Source organism: Perognathus longimembris, chromosome 22, assembly GCF_023159225.1.
Source record: "Perognathus longimembris pacificus isolate PPM17 chromosome 22, ASM2315922v1, whole genome shotgun sequence".
NCBI classification, from domain to species: Eukaryota; Metazoa; Chordata; class Mammalia; order Rodentia; family Heteromyidae; genus Perognathus; species Perognathus longimembris.
In genome coordinates, this window is record NC_063182.1 from 27,373,340 (window position 1) to 27,394,129 (window position 20,790).

Sequence of the window (20,790 nt, forward strand, 5' to 3'; positions counted from 1 at the left end):
TAAAAAAGGAATATAAGGAAAAAGTGTTATAATTTTATTTGAAAATGTCACTATTTAAAATACAACAGAAATGGTATGTTTTATTATAACATAAAATCACTATGTTTTTAACAACTTCAGATGCACGCTTAAAGATTTCACTGGATTCATACATTTTTTCTTTTTTCTTTTCTTTTTTTTTTTTTTTTGCCAGTCCTGGGCTTGGACTCAGGGCCTGAGCACTGTCCCTGGCTTCTTTTTGCTCAAGGCTAGCACTCTGCCACCTGAGCCACAGTGCCTCTTCCGGCTTTTTCTGTATATGTGGTACTGAGGAATCGAACCCAGGGCTTCATGTATAGGAGGCGAGCACTCTACCACTAGGCCATATTCCTAGCCCACTGTCTTTTAATAATTCTTTTTGCCAGCCCTCAGGGCCTGAGCACTGTCCCTGAGCTTCTTTTGCTCAAGGCTAGCACTCTACCACCTGAACCACAGCGCCACTTCTGGCTTTTTCTGTGTATGTGGTGGTGAGGAATGGAACCTAGGGCTTCACGCATGCTAGGCAAGCACTCGACTACTAAGCCACATTCCCAGCCTTGGATTCATAATTCTTGAGATTTTTAGGAAATCTAAAATTAAGTATTTTGCAAAACACCTGTCAAACTGTCACTCTTCTGGGGGGTCACTTTAATGGGTGCACACTCCCCCCTGGTGGTTAAAATGGTTAGTAACACATGGGTACAAGTTGCAAGGGCGACACTTGGAAACCACAGCAGTTTCATTTCCGGTTGCTGCATCAAATTCTAATTCTATGAGCACTAGATGATTTTAAATGATAATTCAATGGACCGTAAGAATAATTTGTTGCCTTCTGATATTCATCCCCAGGGGGTTTTCTCTCTATAGGAATATTACTATCATATTACTATTAGCATATATACACTCAAATATCTGCTTCTTTGAAAAAGAAACGCAATTCTCCCATTCACTGGAAAGTCTTTCTTGAACTTTGCATTTTTTTTAAGGCAAGGTTTCTCTAAATTTCTCAGAACGTCTGGCCTTTAACTCCCAATCCTGTCACCTCAATTTCCCAAGTAGTTGGAACCACAGATGGGCGTCACCATACCCAACCTCACTGTGATAAATTCATGAGCAATTTCTCAGTTCTCTCTCACTGTAAAACTTCTTGAAAAAGAAGTTGCTATTTTCTTTATCTCACATGCTTCTCTCAATGTGGGAAACTATTTTGAGACCTTAACACCGGGTAAGAACCTAATAAAATTCAACCCATAAAGCAAAGAAAATAGGGTGGATTTGACTACCATTATGATTTCTATTTAATAAAAGATTCCATAATTTTAGTGGCAAATAATAAACTTGGAGATATAATAACTTAAACCAAAAAGTTTAAGCATCACAGAAGAGATGACCCACTGTCTGAAATGTAAAGGAAGAGAAAAGTGATAATTTCCCAAGTTAAGCTGTTACATTTATACCTATTACATTAGGAAAATATGAGAACGTTCAGTAGTTACAGGACTACAGGATGTCTTGAAGGGATGGTGAAAGTTTTGACTCGTGCAGTCCTTCTCTTCTTGGGTGTCTATTCTGGGGCTTGAGCTCAGGGCCTGGACACTGTACTGGAGCTTTTTTGGCTCCAGGCTAGCTCTCTACCACTTGAGTTACAGCGCCACTTCACGTATTTTCCTGTCCAGGCTGGCTTCCAATGGTGATCCTGATTTCAGCCTCGTGAGGACCTCGGATTACAGGCACGAGCCACCAACATTTTCCAGCTGTTAAGCTTTTCTGGTGAACTGTTTAGTCACGTAGGAGGGATGGAGAATACCTGGCCCTCAGGCCACGGAAAGCCCACGAAATCATTCGTGGGGGACAGGCCATATATTCCTGTATGTTTCTTCTTGGCTGCCCATGACTGTCAGCTGTATAGATATGGCCCTTGGAAGATAAAGCCTTTCTCACCCTGATAAGAGTTAAACACACTATGACTAAGCAACTTTGTTCCTGAATTATTCCCACAAAAGCCTATAAGACATGTACAAATTATGTAAACTTCATAACCTGTCAAAGAAAACAGGAATAAACTTAACCAATGAGGTAAAAGTCTTCTTCAATGAAAACTGAAATACTGAAAAACAAAAACTGAGCAGACTACTACAAGATCGGAAGACTTTCCATGTTCATAGATGAACAGAATCCACATCGAAATAGCCATACCGTCAAAAGCTATCCATACTTCAATGCAAAACCCAATGCTATCCAAATTCCATTCTTCACAGAACTAGCAAATTCAGTCCTAAAATCTATATGGAAACATTAAAGATGCCAAATGCCCAGAACAACCTTGAACAAACCTGGCTTTTCTGATGGTTTCAAGAAATTTGAATTCAAATTAGAGGACAGACCCATAGTAACAAAACAGCATGCTAGTGACACAAGATGGACACAAAGGCCAATGGAACAGTAACGGAGGACCCTGAAATGAAATCATAAAACCACAGTCAGCTAATTCTCAACAAATGTGACAAAATACATTTGTTGAAGACAACCTTTTCAGAAAATGATCCTGAAAAACTGTGTATGCATATGCAGGACATAAATTAGACCCCCCATTTAAATTTTTTTTTAAAATCCACTTTATTCATGTGGTACTGAGGGATTGAACCCAGGGCCTCATGCAAGCTAGGCAAGTACTCTACCACTAAATCCCATTCTTAGCCTAATCCCTAGATTTTTACTTTGTGTGGAATCTATTCAGGATGGACCAATGACCTTATTGTCAGGGAACATTTGAAACTACTAGCCAAAACCAAGGAAAATGCTTTAAAACATAGGAATAGGCTAAAGTCTTTCTAAATAGAACTTCAGTATCTCAAGAAATGAGGGTAAAAATGGCAAATGAGGCTGCATCAAATGAAAATGCTACTGCAAATCAAAGAACCATTTCCAAAGACTCTTCGGGATGGGGGAAAATTTATTTTTTAAATATATATGTATATATTTATAGGTAAATTTATAAAGAACACTAAAAGTTATACCACAAACATCACCCAACTAATAGGCAAATGAACATATATATGTATATATATGTTCATATATATATATATGTTCATATATGTGTATATACACACACACACATATGTATGAAAAATAAAAATGAAACTGGGAGTCTACTTCACCCCAGTCAGACTCACTATTAAAAAAAAAAAAAGCTGGTAGAGATGGAGAGGTGGGTAAAGAACTCTCACATACTATTGACGAGATGTCAATTATTATTGCTATTAATTGAACTCAGGAAAGTTCCTTTAAAAAACACTGAAATAGTGGGCTGGGAATATGGCCTAGTGGTAAAGTGGTCGCCTCGTATACATGAAGCCCTGGGTTCGATTCCCCAGCACCACATATATAGAAAATGGCCAGAAGTGGCGCTGTGGCTCAAGCTGCGGCAGAGTGCTAGCCTTGAGCAAAAAGAAGCCAGGGACAGTGCTCAGGCCCTGAGTCCAAGGCCCAGGACTGGCAAAAAATAAAAAATATAAAAAAATAAAAAACACTGAAATAAAACTACCTAAATAATAAATCAGTCCTACTGTAACACCCCTGGATGTAGCTGGGGGACTATGTCAGCATGTTATACAAACCCGCATGTCATGTTTGTTGCATATCATTATTTGTAATAGTCATGTTATTGGATTAAGTATCCATAAACAGGTGAATGGATAAAGAAAACACATTATGTAGGGCTGGGAATATGGCCTAGTGGCAAGAGTGCTTGCCTTGCATGCAGGAAGCCATGGGTTTGATTCCTCAGTGCCACATAAATAGAAAATGGCCAGAAGTGGCGCTGTGGCTCAAGGGGGCAGAGTGCTAGACTTGAGCAAAAAGAAGCCAGGGACAGTGCTCAGGCCCTGAGTCCAAGGCCCAGGACTGGCCAAAAAAAAAAAAAGAATCTTACAGACTTTCCTGCCCGGGATGGGTTTGAACCTCGATCCTCAGAGTCCAGCCTCCTGAGTAGCTAGGATTACAGGCGTGAGTCACCTGGGCCTGCCAAAAGTCATTGTTCTGATAATTATGTGCTACTAAAAATCACCCATACAATAAAAAATTAAAACATCTCTACACAACTTAAATACTGTTTATCAAAAAGAATACCAGGAAGCGGAAAGATGTTTGGGGGGCATGCGCAAAGGGGGAGGGAGCAGGAACAGAGGGAGGAAGGGTGGTCAATTGCAGCCATTACATGTAACAAAACGAACTATATAACTTGAGGGTAGGGACGGAGAGGGAAACTGGAGAGAGGAACAGAAGGGTGACACTGACCAAGGAAGCATGGATACTCATAACCTGACTTACAGAATTGTAACCCCTCTATACAACCATGTAATAGCAATAAAAATATGCAAAAGGAGGAACAATTCAGCTTGTATATTTCAACAAGAGAAGTAATACTTATGCCAACCAATCACAAGACAAGCTAGCTAAATGTATGTATTTCTTTCTTAAATATACGTTGATTAGCCAGGCACTGGTGGCTCATACTTATAATCCTGGCTACCCAAGAAGCTGAGATCTGGAGAATTATGGTTTTAAGTTAGACTGGGAAAAAAAGTCTGTAAGCCTTCAACTCAAAAATATGCAAAGAGCTGGGTAGGAACATGGTTCAAGTAGCAAAGAGACAGACAAGCCAGCTCAAGACCCTGAATTTAAATCCCAGTTACTAGAAAAAAGAAAAGAAGGCTAAAACATATTTGCTATATATGTAATTGAATGAAGAAACAAACCATTAAATACCTTTAAAATAGTATTGGCATAAAAATTCTCAAGTTGCCTCTTACCTTTAAATAGTTTGATTTAAAAATATTTCACTTTGTAGACATTTGGAAGAAAATAATCCCTACAACGTATAACATGGAAATGCAATAAAGACCTTTGAGCATGGTTTAAGAAAAAAAAAAAGACTGAAGCTGCGAGCTGGGAGTTTGGAGGCTGAGATCTGAAGAGTGCAGTCCAAAGCAGCAGGGCAGAAAAGTCAGTGAGACTCTTACCTCCAATTAACCACGCAAAAAACCAGAAGTGGCACTGTGGCTCAAGTTGGTAGAGCAATAGCCTTGAACAAACAAGCTCAGAGACAGCATCTAGGCCCTGAGTTCAAGCCCCACAAATGACCAAAAAAAAAAAAAGACAAGTACATTATGCAAATATGTGTATTTGTACAAATGTACATATAAATCTATAATATATATAAATCTATAATACATATGACATGATAAAATCTATTATTTTTATAATTAGCAAGTACTATGAAAATGGCCTGTAAAAGTAAAAACAATAGAAAAATTAAAATTCTGGTTTTAAAGCAATTGGTAAACCTCAACAACAGGGAAAGATAAAGATCCTAGATATTTAAAAGTACTTACTTATGAATACACGCACATGCATATATACACATATGGCCAAATTGACAAGAAGAAATGTACCCATTCCTGGAAAGGCAGATTATAAAAATTTACCGAGGGGACTGAAAACCTGAATAACCACATCTACTGAAAATAGCCCCAAATACCTTCACTGGCAAATTGTGTCAAACATTAAGAGATATTTCCCATATATAAAATCTTATAGGAAAGGGAAAATGAATACAAGTTATCAATCTATCAGAAAGTGAACAGCAACCTTGTATTGACTTGAGGTGAAGGTTGAACAAAAAGCTAATGACTGATAGTGACCAACTTAGACATGCAGTCCTAAAAATAAAAGCACATACAGCAGCATATAACAAATTCAACAATACACAAAGGAAGAATAGATCTTCATAAACCAGGATGTTTATCACAGGCACATTAAGCTTGGCTCAACATTTATAAAACTCAATGTAATTCACACATCACACAAGGAAAAAAAAAGCCCAGTGGACATTTTTGATGAAACTTCCAAGCTCTATGGTACACAAGGGAGAAGCTTTCTCTGGAAGATAAGGCATAGGCCAGGGGCATTCACTTCCCCTTTGCAACAGGCCTGTGCCTAATGCACTAAAACAGTGCAGTTAAAATCCACAGATTTGCAAGCAAAGGTGTTTTTATCTGCTGAAAGGGATGACTTGAAGTGGTCTAGGAAAACTGTCTAGGAAGAGAGCCTGAGTTCAAAGCCAGTGAGTACATGAGCCGACAGAGGAGAGAGGAGAGGACAAAAGGTGGAAGAGAGAACAGAGAACAGGAGAGTGCACACTAGCATTCGAGAAGGCCAACGTGAGGGATTACGTATTACATGATAAAGGCTAGTTTGGAGCACACACATTGTAAATCCTCGCCCAATCTAGCATACCTAAGGAGCTATTGTCTCAAAACAACAAATAGTAACCTCATTTAGGAGTTTAAACTACCAATTGTGTTTCAAATAAAAGGAGTAGCTTTTCTTTTTTCTTTTAAAGCAAAAGGTAAGGGTAATTTCACTAATCTACCTGCATTTTAAGGTAAAAAAATCCAGTTCATTTAGTTCAATCCAGTTCAATCAGGAGAATGTATGTAAGTGTTTGGGGGAAAAGGTTTAAAAACTGATTTAAAACCTCTTTCCTATGCAATCTCATCTTTCCTTTTACATAGCTAGGATTCCCGATTTTGGGGGGGAAAAAAATCATACTAAGTGGTGAACCTGACCCAAAGAAACATAGACTCTCATTGGTAGTAATTAGTACATGTCCAGAACAGTCCTAGCAGATCACAATAGCTCAATAGCTAGGAATATATGAACACACAGATGATGCTAAGCAAAATGAACTCCTAGTTATGGGAACAAGTGGTTTATCATTGTTATTTTCAAGGTACCATGTGGAATTATGCTTTCTTCTTTCTTCCCCATAGTTTTTACCCCTGGTGTCACTGTAACTTACCCTGGGTATTGAATGTGCACTTATCAAAACTAAGGGAAGGGAACATCAAAACGGTGAGACAAAGGGTAAAGGGCAAACCAATGCAACAGCAATACAAGACAATATTGTTGGATATTAACTGTACAACTCAGGGGGAGGGGGAGGGAGAGAAAAAGTGGGAGAAAATAAGGAAAGAGGTAACAAGTTTGATAAGAAATATACTCACTGCCTTACCTATGAAACTGTATCCTCTCTGTACATCACTTTGACAATTTTTAAAAAAATCACAGGATTTTCTGTAAGGCAATCAGCCTGTTGGCAATCATAAATGTTTTAAATTTTTTTTTAAAAAAGAGAAGGGAGCATGAGATATTCCACAAAATCACTGTGACTCCCTGGATAACACATTATTTCAACTGAATTGTTTTCTTACTGATACTTATACAAGTTTTGCCTCTGTGGTAGTTGTCCCAATGCCTTCCCTTCAAACTCCTATCAGTCTTGTAGTATGGTCTGTTCCGCCAGTTCTTCTAAACGGAGTCTTGAATTTAATGTCTGATAGACAAATGAGTATTACTGTTTTTACATGCCAATCCGAAATCTAAAATATTTTCAAATTACTTTATGTAATATTCATTCAAAACTTCATCCTTATGAAACTACAGAAACATTACAAATGTTTTGGAGAAATGATCACAGGAAGTTGACTACATTACACAAAGTTGTAATGATTATCACTTTATTAAGCCATCCACTTGGAAATTAATGAAAAGAAATCATTTACCTCCTGTCTTCCAGTCTGAAAATCTCTAGAATACTCTAAAATACTCTTTATAAGCAGACAAGCCATTTCTTTTAATAAGAATCATTTATTATGAGGGTTAATTGGTACAATGCTATGCATATTCTCATTCTTAAAAAATTAAACAAATGGATAAAAAACAGCAAAGCAGAATGAGCATGTAAGACAAAAATAAGCATATCTTATAGAGAATGTTCCGTTATAGATATGAACTAATGTTCTTCTCCACTGTCTTAGTAAATTTATGGCTTGTTCCTTTCCCACATAATTGCTGTCTTTTTACAAACTGACATATTTTCTATTACTAAATGATAGCTTTAGATTTTTAAACTCAGATGACTAAAATGTACGGTTTAAAAAAAAATTAGATCCTATCCCCTTGACTTCAAAAATGCAGTATTGTTGTATAAAATCTGTACAATATCATATAAATGTTACAGCTTACAAAGTGATGAACTTGAAAATGCCAACCCTGATTTAGTTCCTGTGCTTGCATGAGTTTATCAAGCATCAAGTTTTAGTTGACTGCTATTCTGTGGAATAAAACCATGTATAAAGCTGGGTGCGGTGGCTCATGTCTGTATTCCTAGTTACTCAGGAGGCTGAGAACTAAGGCTGGCCACTTGAAGCCAGCCAGCAGGAAAAAGAGACTCTTATCTCCACTTAACCACAAAAAGGTCATCCGTGGTGCTGTGGCTCAAGTGGTAGAGCACTAGCCTTGAGGGGGAAAAAAAAAAAGCCCAGGTCCTGAGTTCAAGCCCCAGGAACAGCACCAAAAAACAAAACATTTATACTAAATGAGGAAAGAAGTACAAAAGCTTAAAATCTGTGTGCCAGCACTGAGTTCTTTCATATAAACTTGATGTTTACAAATTGAGTGTTACCTCACACAAAATTGATTATTCTTTGGGCTAACTACATAAAAAGGCTCACTGCTTTAAAAGAAGGGGGGATTCTGTACATATAGTATAAACTTTAGACTTAACTGGATAAAAGAAATAAAATATGACAAATTTTAGTAGATTGCTTCCACAACTGATACATGAGGATATGTATTGGAATATTATAGGATATATACCCATACTTCAAACTGTCAAAGATTCAAATTTGTTACATCATAGCATACATCCAAAAATTTGTGACAATTAAAAAATTCCCACAGTAATAAAGTAAAAAATACGTGAATAAATACAAGACATTCCAAAGAAATGTCTGTAGGAAGCCCAAGGATCCAAAGACCCTAGTTTTGTTTTTTTGTTTTTTTTTTAATACTCTCTAGAAAGACTTACACAATTACACAGTCTTCAAAGCAGAATTAGCTGTAGTGTTACCTTATCCATATTCCACTGCTTCCCCTAATATCCTTTCTGGCAGCTAAATGTTACTTTAAAATAATGATTAGGTGTCTGGGGGAATAAGAATGCAGCAGAAAACTACAGGAGCCCACACATCCTTTTACTTAAATTTAATTTGTCATAAACGTTTTTATATACAATCAATGTGCACTGTAACAGTTTATATTAAAAGTCAATAGAGTTTATCTAAAATGTTAACCTGGCTGCATAGCACATTTGACATTATTGCCCACATGAAAAGGAAAACAATGCATTTATCACTACTTTTGGCTATTTTGGATTTTGAAAGTGTTCAAATGCCTACCTATTAAACCAAATGCATCTGCAAAAAATGTTTCCAGAGCATGTAGTTTAGGTTTTTACATATTATCTTTATCTTACCAAAATTTTAAAGTACAAACATAATATTGACTAAAAAAGAAAATAAGGGGGTGGGAGAATAACATGTATCTAATAAAGTATTTGATATAAAAAGAACTAATGGAAATAGGTGGCCCCTTTCCCCACTTTTACATTCTAAACAATGATTCCATCGAGACAAATCATTAAAAAGTGTTTTTACACTGATTTTTTAATAAGAAGGCCTGAGTTGGTAGGGAAAGGAACAGTCAAAAAAAGCCTGAGAAGGGAAAGCAAGGAAAGCTCATTTAATACATTTACAATAATTTACAGCCATCTTTTTTTTTGTAAAAAGGTATAATAATAGATCACAAACAGGAAATTCCTGGCTATATTACAGATATAAGTACAGAATTTAAATATTCAAGCTTGTGATGAAAAGCGGCAAGGTGGTCGCAGTGTACAATGTAAACAAGTAGCTTTGGAAAGTGAACAAAGTCCTTGAGTGTTTTTTCTTTAAATAAGAAAAGAACTCTCTTTCATTCCTTCCTGAAACATGATCACAGGTCAGAGTACATATACAAACATAATTTAAATGGAGGTCAGCTGAAAAATCACTGACTTAAAAACAGTTTTATCCAGCCTATACGGGAGGGCAGTGTTGAGGTCCCTGTTATAGTAAACATTTTTCATTTCTTTAAAAAAGAAAAAAAAAAGTACTACAATATTTGTAGTACAGTGCAGCATAATCCTTAAATATAAAAATATTTTCTCTTCTGTTGGGATAATAGACCTTGCATCCTGGAAAGAAGTAACAATACTGCTACCGATAGAATATCTGTTTATAATCTTTCAAGTCATGTAAGGCAATTACTGTGTTGGTTTATGATATATGGCTAAAAGTAAAGTCCAGAAAGACAACAAGTTTCCTGTTATGTTTTCCGACTGCTCCAGGGATGCTCGGGAGTACTTTTGTGTTCAACTGAATGTTCAAATGGAGATCTGGAGCCATAAGGAGACCGCTGATCTAGAGGTGACCTAGGGCCACTACTAGAAGCTCTGTGGTCCATTTGCCAATCTGAGTGATACCTATAATCCCTGGAAGATTTATGATGCGTGTATTCAGAACTTGACCGGTGATCTGAATGCAACCGATGATCTGAATGAGATCGATGATCAGAATGAGATCTATCTTTTAAACTTCCTTCCAAAGTTGACCTGTGATCTCTACTCCTGTGATCATCCAGCTTTCTGTGTTTTTCTCTCTCACTGTAGTATCTAATAAAAGAGAAATTGAGGGTGTTAGTCAAATTAACAATGTAAATTTAAAATATTTCCTAAAATAATAACAAATATTTAAAACGTGCTTTTAAAATCGTGTATTAGTATTTCATCAAATATAAAGTAACTTAAAAATCACCAAAAATATTATTTTCTGAAAATCATTTTGTTATAGAAGAAGAATATACAGAGCATCTCCGATAGAACCCTAACTTGTGGGCAGGGGCAGGAGGGGGAAAACAAAGGAATTTGGGGCAACACTGTCCATAAAGAATTGTACACATCCCCTGACTTAGGAAATGGTAAACCCTCTGTGTAACATCTTAATAATAACGTAATTAAAAAAATGTAGGACACAGAATTCTCTCCAACAAAGTCTAGACCATTTTTATTTTAATCTGTTTTTGGGAAAGCATTTGACCCATTAGTGTCCACAACTTTCACTGCATATTTTGACTTTATTTTTTTAGGTCAAAACTCTTTTATAGCTGGGACCTGTAATCCTGGCTATTTATTTAGGAGGCTGAGATCTTAGGATTGTGGTTTGAAGCCAGCCTGGGGCAGGAAAGTCTGGGAGCCTCGTATATCCAGTAAAATACTCAGAAAAGTCAGAAGTTGTGTCGTGGCAAAAGGGTTACAGTGTTAGCCTTGAGCATAAAGAAGCTCAGGGGAGGCACCCAGGCCCTGAGTTCAAGCCCCAGGATCAGAAGAAGAAAAAAAATTTTTTTCATAGAAAAATTCAGTTCTTATTATTAATAACAAAAAGTACTACATATCAACGCTTTATTATTGAATAAACAAAGATCTGTTCTGACTTTGTGAAAGCTTCCTTGACCTATATAGGTCAAATACATCAAACATAATCAAAAAGAAAGAGAAATACATGTATAAGCAACATTTCAAAAGTAACTCTTATCAATAAGTACCTGCTGTCTTGCTTGTAGTGATCCCATTCACGATGATCTTTACCATTACTAAATGAAGAATAGGGTCTTTTCCTAGAATCAGTCTTTTTATAAGAATCTCCTTGGTGTCGGTCTTTATGATGATCGTGGTACTGAGATAAGTGTCTATCAGACGAATAACTGTCCCTGCTGCTGTCATCGTGGTTTGCATTCTCTTTCAACCTTTCTACATCTATTAGGTAAGAAAGAGACATTTTTGTTAATAGCTTTCTACATAAATGCAGTAAAACTACCTTTACTCATAGATAACAATAACTCCTTACCAAAACAAAATAATTTCCAAAATATAGTCTGTTAAAAGTGGTCTACGAAAGAGTACAAATGCTTAAAAGATCACTTGGTTTTGAAATGTAAAAAAATTTTAACTGAAAAATATGGCAACATTTTCCTTGAACTGTACTTCTGCTGACTCAAACAAACCGCAATTTTTGAATGACACAAAACAAGAATACACTTAACAATCATCCTACAGCTCCTAGGAACTGACAAAAGGTTGTTTTACAGAAAGGAAAATAAGCTAAAATACTATAAGAAAAGAGATTGTTTTTAAAATTATGTAAACTTGTATGAGAACTACAGAATCTAATACCTAGCACAATGGTACTTTAAAATAAATGCAGTTTAAACCTTTTAATAATTTGATACACATACATATTTTAAAGGAAAACAGATTTGACTTACCTGGATTTCTAATCACATGAGCATTCAAGTTGCTGTTCTGGTCATTGTTTTGCTAAAATACATAAGAGGTTTTTTAAGTGGCTTAAATAGGTCATAAAAGGGAGTGAGGGGGAGAAAGAAAGATCCTTAAGAGAAAATCCCCACATAAGATATTAACATGCATACATGGAATACAATGTTACTTTATAAATTACTCAGGAGGCTATGGTGTGAGGATTTTGGCTCAAAGCCAGCCCAGGCAGGAAAGTCAGTGAGACTCTTATCTCCAATTAATTACCAGAAAACTGGAAGTGGTGCTGTGGCTTTAAGTCGTAGAACAAGAGACTTGAGCAAAAAGCTTATAGCACCCAGGCCCTGAGTTCAGGCTCCATGACTGATCCCCAACAAGTAGAAATTATTTTTCTAATGGCTTCCCTTTCTTTCAAGTTGACTCTGAAGTAATTTTAAACAATAAAAAGTTACAAAAAAAAAAAAACACCCCAACAACAGTATTAGAAGTACTTGTATAATCTTCAGCTAGATACTCCTAAGGTTAGTATCCTATATAACCACAATATAATGATCAAACTAATTTATATTGATACAATATTAACTGAAAAGTTTTTGTCCTAACATCTTTTTTCTGCTCCAAATCCAATCTGGAGCCTTACATTATATTTAATTTTCATTGTCTTCTAGGATAGCTCTTTAGTCTTTGGTGGGTCACAACCTTGACAGTATTGAAGAATTCTAGGCAATTATTTGAATATCCCTCAAATGGGATTGATCTGATTTTGTCTTGTGATTTGAAGTGATTTTTTATGCAAGAATTCTACATGTGCTTTTCAACATATATTATCAATAGAGCCTTTAAGGAATTTGATGACACAAAACTGTCATTACTTATTTAAATTTTTTTTAAGTCAGATGTTCTTTTATTGAAATAGCTCTTCTTGTGCTTCTTAACTAGCAGGGCATTCCACGGCACCACTGTTGATGTCATCTATGATGTCATGAGGGTGGCGGCCATCAACATTACACCCCACAGACTGGGCTGTGCCCAGAATCTCCTTAATGGTTTCAGAAAGTTATCTGGCTAAAGATCAGTGCCGCATCTGCCGGGCAATGCTGACAATCGCATCAAAAGAGATGTTTCCACTGTGTTTAATGTTTTTCTGTTTCTTTCTGTCTCTTGGTGGCTCCTTTAGGGCTTTGATGATCAGGGCAGAGGCAGAAGGTACCACCTCTACCTGGGCCTGTCTGTTCTGAATGGTCAGCTTCACTGTAATCCTCAGACTCTTCCAGTCACCCATTGCTTTGGCAAAATCATCACCAACTTTTTTTGGAGACAGACCCAGGGGGCCATCTTGGGGGCCAGGGCGGACGTGGTGCCGACCTTGCCATCAGTGCACCTCAGGTACACGACTTTGATTTTGTTGGGATCGAACTTAGGCGGCATGGTGGAGGTGGCTGGTGTCGGATGAACCCGGATTCGGGACAACCAAAGAAAGTTACACCTTTGCCTCCTCCAAGCAGAAGACTTATTTAAATTTTTAAAGTCAGCAAGTTTCTCTCCCATTATTATTCCTTTTGTAATTAATAAGTACCTCAAAAGGATCTTTTAGAACTGTGTCAAAAGGCTGGTTTTATCCACTAATTGCTTCCTTCTGTATTTGTGCCGGCAAAAATTCCTGAGGTACTATTATGACGATTTTCTATGTAATTCATTCCTACTATGTGCAATAATTAAACTTTCCTATAATGAACAATACACCATCGTTTAATGACAAAAGTAAGAAGTAAAATATGATGTACTACCGGGCATTGGCTCACACTTATAACCTAGCTACTCTTGAGGCTGAGATCTGAGGATTGTGGTTTGGGCAGGAAAGCCTGTTGAGACTCTTTTATCTCCAATTAACCAACAAAGACCAAAGGGGAGCTGAGGCTCAGTGGCTCTAGCCTTGAAGCTTTGAGCAAAGCTCAGGGCCAATGCCCAGGCCCTAACTTTAAGCTCCACAACAGCCACCCTCTTTCCAAAAGAAGAAAGTACTGATTTACCTGAGATTCTTGCCGTTTTTTAATAGCATGCTTATATAATTTATGTAATTTTCTTGCATCAAATTCAGTAAACTTAGATACAAAAATCCACAGGTTTCTGGAAGAAAAAAAAAGCCAATTATTTACTTGGAAAATATTAAGTTTTTCATAGAACCATTTGAGCCCCAAATAAGCACATATCTTTCTATGTTATAGGGTCTAAACTAAAAAGATAACATTTATTTTGAGTAAGATTCAAAGGACACTAACAATGCTGCTCTTCAAACCTCTTAATTTTATAGACATTGAAATAAAAAGTAGAAATGAACCCTAATTTAAAATGCATTAAGCATATGTAAAGTGAACAATTAAGGCATTCAGATGTTGTTCATATTATCTCTTTATGGATGAGTTACGCTAATTGTTTGAGAACAGTATCAGATAAGAAAGGTTAGGGTTATAAAGAACAGTCTTAAATGATGCATTAAAATGGCCATTATTGCCAGTTGCCAGTAGCTCATGCCTGTAAAGTCCGTGAAACTCTTTTCTTCAATAAACTACTCAGAAGAAGCTGGACGTGAAGCTATAGCTCCAGTAGTTGAGCGCCTTGAGCACAAAAAGGCTCAAAGACAGTGCCCAAGCGCCAGGAGGAAGAAAAAAAGGCTATCACTTCATTAACCGACACTATAAATCAAGCACAGCATGTATTTCTAGACCTCCTTCTAATCAAAGCATGCATTAGTTATTAACCATGCATCATTTAATAATGAATACTAAGTCATCAAATCGAATACCTTAATGTAATTCTAAATTTTCAACGACACCTCAAAAAGGTAAATATTGTGTTAGGTTAGTCATCATAAGATACAAATATAGACTGCAAGTATATTTACCTTGAACTATAATTTTAGCTAGGAAAACAAATTAAACAATAGCTGATTCAACTGAAACCCATAGCACTAAGTTCATTAAGCTTTGAGATTTCTGTATTTTCCCACATTCTACAGTTAGAGTCAAAAAGTTAAGACTATCTTTTTGTTCATAATTTCTGACCTTATAACCTGCATAACTAAGTCATTTCAGGTGAAGCATCAGAGCTGGATCTAACACAAATCAGTAAGCGTACATCTCCTCAAATTCTATTCTTTTCCCCATGTCTTGATTACAACAATCTTTAATAGAAAGTAGCACTGCATTTCCATTGTTTTTAAGGCATTCATTAAAAAATATTAAGGGAGAGTGTTAACAAGAATGCATAATGAAAACTTGTAATGTCCACAAATACTTAGTGATAAATTTAACAGCGTATATCACTTACTTTCTCCACTGCTTAATTTGATCAGGATTTGTGTACTCTTTCAGACATTCTGTGATATGGTCTCCAATTTTTATTAAACATTGTCTAGTATGTTCTAGCTGTTCTCTTTCTGAGAGGCCTTTTTCGGGTCTATCAAGTTGTTTCAAAGCTGCTTTGACAGGCCTCATTCTTTCTTTACACTTGAAAATAGGAAAAGAACATAAATACATATATTAGAAACCTTAACATGGCAAGAGCTGTCTTTTTCTCAGTGGTATTTTACTTGAGTAAACATAGCATTGTAGGGTGACAAAATAAGCAGCTACATGTTACCTTACAAATCCACATAAAGAATTTTTCCCCTCAGTCTTCCTGGAAATACAACCTCTCAACTTTACTTACCCTTGACAAAATCATTTTAATACTAAAAGACACCATTCTAAGAAGTCTCAATCAGTCATTTCCTAACTACATTGTTGGCATTATTCATAGTTCCTTTGTTTCTTACTTCTGGTAATTTACATTTTGGTAGAAAATAACTACACATCTATATATTAAATATATGGTATGTTGTTAGCATTATTCTAAACACAGTATGAAATAGTAAGAAAGACAATGATTTTATAAAACCTAGAATACAGTGTAAAACATAGTGACTTAGTTTTTCCTGGCAACAACTAAGATCAATACACATCCTATCTTATTATATAGAGGGCACATCTGAAAAGTAACCTACAAATAGTGAAGTAAGTAATCCTAAAAGGACAAATAACCACAATTTTGTTTGACAATGTTTAAGGCAAAGTATATGAATGCCAATGGGGCTGGCACTATATAAGAAAAGTGACATTAGGTGACAGGAATGACACTTGTCATTCCACATGACATAGTGATGACAATACGGTACTTTCTTCAGGGATTTTGAGAAATATTTACCCGTAAAAAGATAGATACAATAGCTAAGTTATGGAAACAGTCCATATTCTCTAAATAGATGAGTGGATACAAAAATTGTGGTACTTACACACGATGGAATTTTATATAGCCATTAGAAAGAGTGATATTGTATCGTTTGCAGGGAAATGGATGGTCCTAAAAGGCATCGTGCTAAGGAAGGTAAGCCAAGTTCAGAGACACAAACAGCACATGTTTTCTCTAACATGCAAAAGCCAGATACAAAATACACCAGGATATGCTAAGTTATACAGGACTCGAGGCATTCACACAGTGGACCAAAGGAGGATACTCACAGGGAAAGGAACAGAAAGGCACAATGCCTATGTGTCTCTTGATAATAGAAAATAGTGTTTTATTTTATATGATCCAGGAAAGGAAACAAGAGTTTTTTTTCTTCACTTTTGTTTCTGTTTTCTTTTCTTTTTGTCTTGTTTATTTGTCTTTCTTTGGGAGGGTAAGGAGGAACACAGAAATGGAGGGACAAAGGGTGAATGCAGCAGTGGTACTTAGTAGACACTGCTGAAAATGAACTATACAACTTGAGGTAGGGATGGAGGGAAAAACTGGGAGAGAGCAAGGGAAGGGATGACACTGTTCAAAAAGAAATGGACTCTTTATCTAACGTTAACTGTAACCTTTCTGTATATCACCATATATATAATATAAGCAGTATAGTACATATAATATATAATGCAAAATTTTGCTTAAAGCGAGATGGAAAGTCATTTGAGAGCTCTAAGTACAGAAATAATTAGATATGACTTAATTCTTCTTGAAACTACCATAACCACCAACTGCTATATCAAGTACAAAATGAAATATGGAAAGGTCATAGTATGACAAGGGAATGATTGAAGCAGTTAAAAACAAGTTATGATCTTATTGAGTTACTCACTAAAGAGATGGGTGTGACTCCAGTGAAAGTCAACAATAGTATCTGCTCATGGTTTGGGAAACAGGAAGTGACTGAAAGCTATATTAAAAGGGGAAAGCCTGAAGATGGGAACTGGAGATAGAACATTCAAAAAGCACTTACTAGGGTACCCGAGAATGTGCTCAATTTTAATTAAGACCCAAACAATAGTCCTTTTCAAACTAATCTTTTAAACAGAGGCATAAGAACAAAATGACATCTGTCAAATCATGGTCCAACCACCTCAAGTCTTGTGTTTTTTTTCTTCTCCCTGTGCTCTTTACTGACTACTAAGTTACACAGACATTAGAGTAAAACAAGACAAAATCAAAGAAACGATGAAAGAGGAAAAACCTAAAAGGGCAAACAAGGGAAGAAAGATGTCTAGAAAAGGATGACAGAAGAGAAAAGGCCTTATGACTTATTACTACTCAGTTATTCATCAATAAAATGGTATTCCTTAATTAGAAAATCCAGGGCAAGCCCAAAATGTTTGGCTCCAGAATCTGTGTTTAAAACGATTCTATTCTTCATCTCTAGGGCATATAAAAATCACTTATGGAGAGTATATTCATGAATTGGACACCACAGAACACTGTCGAGGGCAAAGCAAAGCTATTCCCCTAGCAAGTGCAGGACTCTGTTCTGTTTACAACTCTAAGGATTCCAGGGATCCCCTCCAGGCTTAGATGCCTGCTGCCTGCCTACTGCAAGTGAGAACCTGGCGCAGTTCATAGGCTACATACACTTTCCTGTGGGTAGCAACAAATAAAAGCAGCAAAGTGGCTGAATGCTTGACCACTGAGCAACTCCAATGGTGACAAACAGCACCTCAACTCTGTCACTAAACTGTCCTGCCTCAACTGAAATATTAAAGGTGAGCAAGATATGTATAAAATGGGGGGGGGGGGGAGATTATTCCTCCAAAACTATGCTCCTGTCTGACAAAGACACCAAACCAAAATTAGTCAGAGACAAAAACAATTGTACTGATAATGGAAACAAGGTGCAAGAGAACAAATATATATACCCTGTCTGTGCCACCAAATTTCATAAAGTAAACCCTACAGGACATAAAACTAAATAAATAAGCTCAACGGAATAAAAGAGGGTGACCTAAATACCCAACTTTAACCAAAAGATAGGTCATCTGAACAAAAACCACAAGAAATTTTCAAATTAAAAAAAAAACTACAGATCAAATGCACTTAACAGATAACATAATATTCCACAACAGCCACAGATTACTGTTTCTCCTCAAAAGCCCAGAGAACTTTCTACAAAATAGGTATCTTTGGATATAAAGCAACTCTTAACAAACATAAGAAAATTCAAATAATTTTCCACGTTTTCTTAGCCTATAGTAGAATTAAAACTACAAACCAACAAGAGAAACTACAGTACCCAAACATATGGAGAATGAACAATTTTACTATTGAATGAGCAGTGGATCATGAAAGAAAGAGAGATAAAAAAATTCCTAGAATCAAACAAAAATGAAAATACAACTTACCAGAGACTGTGTGTCACAGCAAAGGCAGTTTTAAGAGGGAAGTATATAACTATGAGTGCCTTCAATAAAAAAATCAGAGAGATCCCAAATTAATAACCTATTGATGTACCTGAAACTTTCAGAAAAACAAGAACTAGCCAAATCCCAAGTAGATGAAGAAAATAAAGAGCAGGCAGAATTAACAAAATGAAGAATGAAACAATACAAAGAATCAATGAAACAAAAAATTGATTCATTGAAAAGATTAAAAAAGGGAGGAGAAAAAGTGGGGATGGGGAATAGAGGGGAAAATTACAAATTTCCTACACACACACACACACACGAAATTCTCAGTATAATGTATGATACATTAAAAAAAATCACTGTATGAAGTTTCATTGTAGGTATACACAAGGATGTGTTAACACACATCCCCAATACATGTAATAGGGAACATAAAGAGAGTAAAGGGCATAAATCGCCTAAGTATCTCTGTAGATGCAGAAAAGTCAAAAGAGAATCCAATATCCCTTCACGATAGAAGTCCCGAAGAAAACAGAAATGTAAGGAATATACCACAATATTATAAACCTATAATCAACATTATACTAATTGGAGGAAATCTAATACAATTCCTCAGGGACAAAAACTAGACAACTGTACACACATCACTGAATATAATGCTTGAATTCTTAGCTTGAGTAGACAAGAGAAAGAAATTTCCAAAAAAAAAAGCCAGAAAGGAAGTCATGTTATTGCTGTTTTCAGATATGATCAGATTTTAAAAACCTAGACTCCACCAAAAAACTCTTAGTTATAGTAAGTACTTTTCACAAGATAGCAAGGAGAAAAGAGAAACAAACTTAATTATTCTATATACCAACATCAAATAAGTGAGGAAGAAATCAGGTGAGCAACCTCATTTACAATAGCACGAAAAACATTAAGTACCAAGAAATAAACTTACCAAAGGAGGCAAAAGATTTCTAAAATAAATACTACAAAACACTAAAGAATTGAAGCAAGAAAGACATTAGAAGGTGAAACATGGTACATGTTCATCAATCAGCAAAATTAATATTGTGAAAATGACTATACTACTGAAAGCAATCTAAAGATTCAATGTAATTCTCATCAAAACTCATGTCATGGAGCTGGGAATATGGCCTAGTGGCAAGAGTACTTGCCTCATATACATGAAGCCCTAGGTTCGATTCCTCAGTACCACATATATACAAAACGGCCAGAAGTGACGCTGTGGCTCAAGTGGCAGAGTGCTAGCCTTGAGCAAAAAGAAGCCAGGGACAGTGCTCAGGCCTTGAGTCCAAGCCCCAGGACTGGCAAAAAACAAAACTCATGTCATTTTTCAAGAAATGGAAAAATTAATCCTAAAATTCATATAGAAACACAAAAGGTTCCAAATAACACCTCACTTCTGGAATGCTACACAATCACAAGGTCCTTCTGCAAAAACAGACATGAACCAACAGAAGATCCAGAAACAAATCCACATGGCTACAGCAATCAGATTTTTGTTGTACGTGTCAAAAGATCTACATTCAAGAAGAAAGCCAGTCCTGCTCAACAAGTAGTGATGGGAAAGGGGGTATCACACATAGAAGACTGAAATTAGATTCTCAGCTTGCAGAAATATTAATTCCAAATGGATCAAAGTATAGATGTATGGTCTGAAACTGAGTCAGAGGAAAATGTAGGTAGGATACTCTAAGATATAGGCATAAGTAACATCTTTCTAAATAGATATCAATTAGGAGATAAGAATAAGAATTAATAGATAGAATTTTACCAAATTAAAAAGGGTCTATACAG

General features: G+C 36.1%; 1 protein-coding gene and 1 pseudogene across 1 annotated transcript in view; both read right to left on the reverse strand.

Annotated features, from left to right (window-relative positions):
- Positions 1-8,405: 8,405 nt before the first annotated feature.
- Chd1 (chromodomain helicase DNA binding protein 1) overlaps positions 8,406-20,790 on the reverse strand; it is a 77,712-nt gene continuing 65,327 nt past the window's right edge. The window contains exons 32-36 of the mRNA XM_048331580.1: positions 15,620-15,798; positions 14,323-14,419; positions 12,283-12,334; positions 11,563-11,773; positions 8,406-10,633 (exon numbers count right to left, since the gene is read on the reverse strand). Coding sequence (XP_048187537.1) covers positions 10,288-10,633; positions 11,563-11,773; positions 12,283-12,334; positions 14,323-14,419; positions 15,620-15,798 — 885 coding nt within the window. The 3' untranslated portion in view covers positions 8,406-10,287. The remainder of the gene's footprint in view (positions 10,634-11,562; positions 11,774-12,282; positions 12,335-14,322; positions 14,420-15,619; positions 15,799-20,790) is intronic.
- LOC125340128 lies at positions 13,180-13,784 on the reverse strand (annotated as a pseudogene).